We start from the raw sequence: 8,638 nt of genomic DNA, 5'->3' as shown, positions 1-8,638 counted from the left end.
TGTGTGTAGAAAGTTAATGCCAGCTGGGTTTTAGTCATAAACAAGGAACTAAACTTCTTATGTTCAGTCTCCCTTTTATGTTGCGGTCCAACAAGCCAGATTGTAACAAACAAATGGAGTAATCTGCTGAACTCTGAAAGATGTTTGGTATCATTCTGGACCAGATGAACTACAAATTGTAGCACCACAAAGTAGTTCAAATCAAATCAGTTGTTCCTATGCCCTAAGCCACCGGTGTTGAGTTGTCCCACATCTAATGAGTTTTTTTACTTTTGAATATTTACATTATTAGTACAGATCATTTTGGCTGGTGACACCTGGAACACTTTCAAGCAAAACAGTTAATTTGTGGTGTGAGAGTACAAAAATTTCTGAATGTAGATGTGAGATTCAAGCATGATTTAGAAAGCTTATAAGTAGTACATTTGTCTGACCTTTGTTTAAAAAAGGAAAGATCAACTGAAAGAATGGGGGTAACATGTTTTGACATACAAAGAACAAATTCACCTTTTTTTGGTGTGCAGATTAGACTCTGATCGTCTTGGTAAAGCAGTGACAAGAACACTGCTTGACCTGGAATCTCAAATGTGGTGGTGGATGGGCAGTTAGGAGTTGACTTTAGAGAAGGTTCCTCTGGCATCTGGAAGAGGTGGGAATGGAGAGGAGAGGATTGGATGAAAGTTGATCCGAAGAGAAAATGTATTTACATTTTTCCAGGTTATCTGAAGGTCTTATATAGCTTTTCATTGGACATTGGCTGCTTTTCTTTAGTCTTTAGATGTATGAATAAAAAATGCCAAAGACAACACTGTTTGACAGATGTGAAAAAGTAACACAAGTTGATTCCCAAAGAGCTATTGCCTGAAAACATGGCATATCTCAGCTTGGTGTGCAGCGTGATCACAAAGTACTTGTGGAAATTGGACAAGTAGAGGACAAAAGAAGCATGTCAAAATGATATACTGAAGAAATTGGAAAATATCAAAACACGGAGAAAAAGGAGATCTGATCTGAAAATCAATGGCAACAGGTCTTATGGAGTGATGAGTCGTATGTACATGTACTGTCAACATGTACAGAGAAGTTCAGGAAACTGGGACAACATGTAGTGTTTACAGCCATCTGTAGAACACAGTGGAGGGTGTGTCATGGTTTGGGGCAACATTTTATCCAGTGGTGTTTGGGATCATCTCATATCTGATAGAAAAGAATAAATAATCTACAGTTGCAGTTTGCTCCACCATGAAATGCAGTCAGGAATTTAAATCTATTTCCTGTTTACCTGGAAATACATAAACACAGGTAAACCTAACAATGGAGCTGCTCTACTAAAAGCTGCCAAAACTGTTATTTCACTTAGAAGAGCTACATGTTCTGAACTCCTCTGGTGTTCAAAACCTCAAACCGTCACATTTAGCACATTCAAACTCACATCACTACTCTGTATTGAACACTTGCCTCTTGCAGAGTGACATCTGCGCTGCCTCATATCAAAGCATTCACTCTGCTAAAGGCTGAACATTTTCAGATGTTATGTTTTCAAAACCACAGCAGTTGAAAGGTCTAACTGCAGTTCTGCTGTTGCCAAGTCTATGACTGAATTAACTTCAGCACTAGTACAGCTAATTTTTAAGGGTATGAATATTTTCTTGTTAGGTGAGAGCTATTTACTGCTGGACTTTAACCTTCTGAGTGTATGATCAACTCATATGTGTAGAAAGTAACTCTGCTTTATAAAAATTATAACCAAAGAAAATTTCTTAATAGTTTAATTTTACAATGATGAAATTAAAACTCAATACTCTGTCATGTTTTTACCAGTGAAGAATAACCAGCATAAAAGATCTTTTCTAGTGTTTAAACATTTAGCTCAACACTATGTGGATTAACCAAAGAATTATTTTAAAAAAATTATCATGTCTTCTTCTTACAAGTTTTAGTTTGTAACTGCTGTCTTAAAATCATCCTCAGTGTCAGTGGAAGCGGTTGGATAACTGAAAGAACAGCCCGCCTCCTTACAGTGACTACAGTAACTGGAGCACAGTTCAGTTACTATCATTACACTGACGGAGTCCTGTCGTGTTCACAATGATGAGCTTCACCTTGATACTGGCTTTACTCTGCAGCTTCAGTAAGTACACCAACATATTTTATTTCAGTTTATTTTATGTGTACTGTGATCCCCCAGAAATTCACTGATAACATCAGTTACAGCCATTGCTTTGTTCTGGTTGAATTTAAACCATCTAAATGTTTAACCTGTTTGTTTCAGGTTGGATCTCTGTGTCAGTGTCGCAGTTTAACACTGTGGAAGTCCAGCGTGGTGAAGAAGTCACACTACTGTGCTCCAACTTTAGCAGCTTTCCTACTCACATCTTGTGGTTCAAACTGGCCAACGGACCTAATGCCAGCTGCATCTCATATATGTCCAGTTCTGAGTCAAACGCTTCACTTTTTGATGGATTTCCAAACAGTAAATTTGATATGACGTCCAACACCACAAACCTTTTTCTGAATATCAAACAAGTGAATCTCTCCGACTCTGGACTGTATTTCTGTGGAAGTTACAGAGATGGACTCTCAGTCATTTATAGTGCAACATATTTACAGGTTCAAGGTAAGACTGATGTTATTAATATTTCAGTCACTGTCAAATGATTCCAAACCAATGCTGCTGTGTACAAATTGTAGCTGTTTCTCCTGTAGATGTAAATCTGCTGATCATAATCCTGGGCGGTGGAACCATTTTCCTTGTAATACTCATCATCTGCCTGGTTGTCAGAATCAGAATATATCATAAAGGTAAGTTTTCATTTTAGTTGGAGATTTAGAAAATGTACAAACGCTAAACTGTGAAAGGAATAACCGACCAGATTAACTGTTGTTGTCATTCAGCTCAAACTGACAAACAGAATCCACGACACAGTGAGGTAATGACACTCTGATTTAATCCTATTTAGTTTTTTTAATAAAATATAATTTATCAAGTTTACTTAGTGACTGTAACTACTTTCGTTGACAGATGCCCTCTGATGCTCTGAACTATGCAGCAGTGGGTTTCCGTCCCAAAGCAGAAAGAAGCAGAAGGCCGGTGAAAGACAGAGAGCATGAACCACATGTGGTGTACGCTGCCACAAGATAGACTCACACACTGATACTGACAGGAATGAGTGAAAATAATCATCAGATTGTTGGGTTTTGTGTGTTTGGATGAATTGCAGTGCCAATAAAAAGACAATCTACTTTAATAATAAATTCTGTGTTCATTGAAATTCTTCCTTTATCTGTGAACATAACAACATGGCTGGTGTTTGATGGAGGAGGAGCCTGTGAGCTCTCTGATGGCAGCACAGATAAAGTTGAGGTCTTCTGCAAGGGAATAAAAGGAGAGATACACATGTTGATTAAGAGGAAGAGACAACATAGCCCCATCAGATAGACAGAAAATAATCAGGTTGGGTAGTTTTTGGAAAAACCTCAAACTGTATCACTGCTCATCAGATCAGATCAAGTCACACTGAACACATTCAATACTTCCACAAACTCACATCACTGCACTGTGTTGAACACTTGCCTCTAACAAAGGGAAACTTACGCAGCCTCATATCAAAGCACTCACTCTGCTAAAAGCTGCACGTTTTCAGATGTTACAGAGATTCAGAACCACAGCAGGTGAAGGTTCATCCATCTCCACTGTGACAAATCTGTGAGCTTACTGAGTCTGGCACACATTAATCCATATATTACCATTAGAAATGTTAGATTTAAACTGCTGTTGCTGATGTAATCACTTTTGCAACCTTTGTCATAAACTTGAGACTCACTTCACAAGCAGCAGTTGGTTAAAAATCAAACAATATGTGGATTTGCAGCAAAGTGAATTACACTTCGATTATAGTCAAACAGGTTTCCAATTATTTAAATCAATCAGGTAAATTAAGCACTTTTTATCTTTTAATCAAGAAGGGGTATAAATGATTTCACTAAATATGACATAATATCATCATGAGCATATCTATGGACCAACAGACTCAACTAGTCAAATAAATAAATACAGTTTTATTTAAGACAACAGTTGAACATCTGATTTATCAACAAGTACATTTAATCTAATAATTCTGTACCCTGAGTTAACTGATGCAGCTGCTGTGAACTTGAAACCTTCTTTAGTTTATTATGTGGAATATTTAAAGGGACATAAAACAGGTTAGTGGTGTTCATTAGAGATTCATTTGTAAATGTTCACCTATAGTCAGGCTTTTCATCAGCGCGAGCAGTCCAATAGCTGAAAGAACAGCCCACCTCTTCATGGTGAGACCACTAACAGCACAGTTCACAGTTACTATCATTACACTGACGGAGTCCTGTCGTGTTCACAATGATGAGCGTCACATTCATACTGGCTTTACTCTGCAGCTTCAGTAAGTACACCAACATGTTTCTCTTTGAAAACTTTCTGTTTGTCTGTAGTAATCCAACAGAAGTGATACACACTGTTCACTTATAACATCAGTTAGTTATTGTATGGTTCTTGTTGAATTTTAAATTATTCTATGAATGCTTCATCTGGTGGTTTGTTTCAGGTTGGATCTCTGCGTCAGTGTTGGAGTTTCACACTGTGGAAGTCCAGCCTGGTGAAGAAGTCACACTGCTGTGCTCCAACTTTAGCAGCCTTCCTACTCACATCTTTTGGTTCAAACTGGTCAACGGAAACAACACCAGCCGCGTCTCATCTATGTTGAGTTCTGACTCCAATGCTTCACTTTTTGATGGATTTCCAAACAGTAAATTTAAAATGACATCTAACACCACAAACCTTTTTCTGAATATCAAACAAGTGGATTTATCCGACTCTGGACTGTATTTCTGTGGATGTTACAGAGATGGACTCTCAGTCATTTATAGTGCAACAAATTTACAGTTTCAAGGTAAGATTGATGTTATTAACATTTCAGTCACTGTGAAATGATTCCAAACTAATGCTGCTGTGTACAAATTGTAGCTGTTTCTCCTGTAGATGTAAATCTGCTGATCATAATCCTGGGCGGTGGAACCATTTTCCTTGTAATATTCATCATCTGCCTGGTTGTCAGAATCAGGACATTTCCTAAAGGTAAGTTTTCATCTTAGTTGGACATTTAGAACATTTCCAAACGCTAAACTGTGAAAGGAATAACCGACCAGATTAACTGTTGTTGTCATTCAGCTCAAACTGACAAACAGAATCCACGACACAGTGAGGTAATCACACTCTGATTTAATTATATTTAGTTTTTTTTGATAATAATATATTAAGCTGTTTTATCAGTGACTGTAACTACTTTCATTTACAGATGCCCTCTGATGACCTGAACTATGCAGCAGTGGGTTTCCGTCCCAAAGCAGTAAGAAGCAGAAAGCCGGTGCAAGACAGAGAGCTGGAGACACATGTGGTGTACGCTGCCACAAGATAGACTCACACACTGATACTGACAGAAGCTCAGAAATGATGAACCCTCGCGGACGCTGAGGTCCTGTGGTACCGGCCTTTTAGTTGTTCCTAATGTTCAAACCAAAACTTATGGGGAGACCTCGTTCCACTATTATGAACCTCATCTGTGGAACAGCCTACCAAAGAACCTCAGGTCTGCAGAGACCGTTGATGTTTTTAAAAAGAGGCTCAAGACCTACCTTTTTAGTTTAGCTTACAGCTGAATTTCATTTCATTTATTTATTTTTGTTTGTTTGATCTTTTATCTATTATTTTAAATATTTTTTTATTTAATTTTTTATGATACACTTATTTATCCAGTGTTTTTCCTCATGGGGATTTTCCACACCGGGGGCTATGCCTACTTGATCTGTAGGCTTGTTGCTGTGGAGATCATGTGCAGTGTGGTGGTCAGCGTGATGTTGTGCGAGTTTATTTATGTTTTAATTTTATTATTGATATTATTATTTGAAGCACTTTGCACTGCTTTTTGTATAAAACGTGCTGTATAAATAAAATTTGATTTAAAAATAATCCTTTATCATACTCATCTGATTGTTGGGTTTTGTGTGTTATTGCAGTGCCAAAAAAAAAAGAAATCTAATTTAATCATAAATTCTGTGATCATTGAAATTCTTCCTTTATCTGTGAACATAACAACATGGTTGGTGTTTGATGGAGGAGGAGCCTGTGAGCTATTTGATGGCAGCACAGAGAGAGTTGAGATGTGCTGATGAGGACAAAAACGAGAGATACACATGTTGATTAAAATCTGACCACAGGCGAAAACCATCAAGCCTTCCTCTTCACCAACAAACATCCCTATTTTCCACTGTGGTTGCAGCAGAAAATACAAACAACATTCAAACCACAATAAGATTTAATCTCACCTCTGCAACATAACCGCTCAACAACATCTTTAATAATTTTTATTCTTGACTGTAAAGTATCTGAGTTTGAATTTATCAGTGACCATCATCATGAAAAGCAGGCTGCATGTATAGACTGATAGTTTGATGAACATCAGCCACTATAGTGCAGAATGATTAGTTATAACTGTAAAGTGGAAGCAATGAGGGGGTATCTGAAACGTCAAATAGCACTGAGCACAACAAGCAGCTCTCTCCTTGTTGTACAGTAACAAAATTCAGCCTTTTTGAGCACATACTGTAATATGCTACAAGCCTCTCTCCCTCAGCTGTCATCTGGGGTAGCGCTGCGTCTGAACCAGTCTGAGTCAAGAAGAAAAGGCAGGTGGAAAAAGCACTGGTTTCTCCACAAGAGCACTCTGCGGTGTTGCAAAAGCTGTCTGGCACTCTTCTCTCCACAGGAACTCCACCTTTTTCTGAAGTGTAAAAAGGGTGCATGCCTTTAACAAACCTTCTGTAATAGGAAGCCAGATCTAGAAAGCTCTATTAATCCTGAACATGAGGGGGCGGATCAGTCCTTCACCACTCATATCTTGTCATCCATGGTCCTTATATCAGCCCCTCCAGGCCTATGACTCAGGAAGGTGGAGTTTCAGTCCTGCTGCTAGAACCCTCTCCAGTCTGAGGGTCCCAATAGCTGACATAAAAGATGTACCATGAACAAGGATGTCATTGAGGTACACAACACACTCAGTGCAGTGTTTAGACCTTGTCCATGAGTCTCTCAAATGTGGCCATGTCCAGCATCTCATCTATTCGGGGGAGGGGAAATTGATCTTGTTCTGTCACCTTGTCAAGTGGCCTAAAGTGCACACAGAAAGCTGTCCATCTTTCACCTTTTTTGGTACCATGAAAACTGGTTAAGAAAAGGGGATAGAGGAAAGCTCAGTAATTCCAGCCTTTTGCATTTCTCGCAGGGCTTTGTCCCAAGAGCCTGCCACAGAAGTCCCTGCTCACTGTCGGTCAGCCCCTCACAATTTTTCTGCTAGATTTCTCTCACTGCTGAAACCTCGTCACCTTCCACTGGCAGAGAGACAGGAGCTGCATGTTGGTGTAAAGTTGGGGCAGCGTGTGTGTGTGTGTGTGTGATATGTTTATGAACTGCTTAAAACTGAGGGGTGTGTGGTTGCTGAAACTTAAAGGTGTTGCTGTGTGGTTGTGTTGCAGAGGTCAAAGTGCAATCTTCCTGTTGTTGAAGACAACTGCTTCTGCTTTTGACTTTGTTGCCACGGAGGAAAGTACCAATGTGGTACGATGCAGAAGTTTGTGCCACCATGGAATCGGCTTTCTCTGTCTTTCACCCTGTTATTTAATGTACATGTATGTATAACTGATTAAATAATCAGTTATTTCTTATAATATATTTACAATATCATGATAATTGTCTGTGGGTGTCAGACAGGCCTCATGATGTTCAGGTGTAGTCAGACCACTCTGTGCTGTCTCTTCCTGTTAAACCAGATTTGCGTCACTCTCTCTGTATCAAACCTCAGTTCTCTCTTGCTAAAATATCATTTTGACTGTCATCAGTAGATCTGCACCAACAGGTATTCTCAAGTGCAGCTAATAAAGTGTGCTCCAGTCACTGTAAGAAAGTGGGCTGTTTCAGTTATCCAGTGAGTAGCGCTGACACTAAGAACAATTTTAATAAAACAGATACAAATGAACCCCAAATGAACATCACTAACAGGTTTAATGGCACTAAATATTCCAGGTCATGAATTAGAGAAAGTTACAAGTTAACAGCAGCTGTTTCACTGTGACTTCAGAAAATTCTCTTTTTATATAATTTTATTCCTCAACTTTCTCCGCGCTGCCATCAGAGAGCTCACAGGCTCCTCCTCCATCAAACACCAACCATGTTGTTACGTTCGCAGATAAAGGAAGAATTTCAATGATCACAGAATTTATTATTAAATTAGATTGTCTCTTTATTGTTCTCATAAATTATCAAAACACACAAAACCCAACAATCAGAGGAGTATATGAAAGGATTATTTTCACTCTGAGCTCCTGTCATTATCAGTGTGTGAGTCTATCTTGTGGCAGCGTACACCACATGTGGCTCCAGCTCTCTCTCTTGCACCTGCCTTCTGCTTCTTTCTTCTTTGGGACGGAAACCCACTGCTGCATAGTTCAGAGCATCAGAGGGCATCTGTAAATGAAAGTAGTTACAGTCACTGATTAAATAACTTCAATTATGATTATTGAAAAAAAACAAAATACAATTAAATCAGAG

General features: G+C 38.8%; 1 protein-coding gene across 1 annotated transcript; it reads left to right on the top strand.

Moving 5' to 3' along the window:
* The first annotated feature begins 2,046 nt into the window (after positions 1–2,046).
* On the top strand, positions 2,047–3,142 carry LOC140281710 (uncharacterized). The gene is made up of 5 exons (XM_072376203.1): positions 2,047–2,131; positions 2,273–2,617; positions 2,707–2,802; positions 2,896–2,930; positions 3,023–3,142. The coding sequence occupies exons 1-5, from the start codon at positions 2,089–2,091 to the stop codon at positions 3,140–3,142; spliced, it is 639 nt and encodes a 212-aa protein (XP_072232304.1). The 5' UTR covers positions 2,047–2,088.
* Positions 3,143–8,638: the final 5,496 nt, after the last annotated feature.

This window comes from Leuresthes tenuis, unplaced genomic scaffold, assembly GCF_036924035.1.
Source record: "Leuresthes tenuis unplaced genomic scaffold, fLeuTen1.0.hap1 SCAF_22, whole genome shotgun sequence".
Taxonomy (NCBI): domain Eukaryota; kingdom Metazoa; phylum Chordata; class Actinopteri; order Atheriniformes; family Atherinopsidae; genus Leuresthes; species Leuresthes tenuis.
The sequence above is the reverse complement of the archived record's forward strand: the minus strand, read 5'-3'. Positions and strand labels throughout refer to the sequence as shown.

What these genes read in the sequence shown, in the direction of transcription:
- LOC140281710 (XM_072376203.1), top strand. Translation starts at nt 2,089, where the DNA reads ATGATGAGCTTCACCTTGATACTGGCTTTACTCTGCAGCTTCA. An exon ending in GGCTTTACTCTGCAGCTTCA is followed by an intron (nt 2,132 to 2,272) that starts GTAAGTACACCA and finishes TGTTTGTTTCAG; the next exon opens with GTTGGATCTCTGTGTCAGTG. An exon ending in AATCAGAATATATCATAAAG is followed by an intron (nt 2,803 to 2,895) that starts GTAAGTTTTCAT and finishes GTTGTCATTCAG; the next exon opens with CTCAAACTGACAAACAGAAT.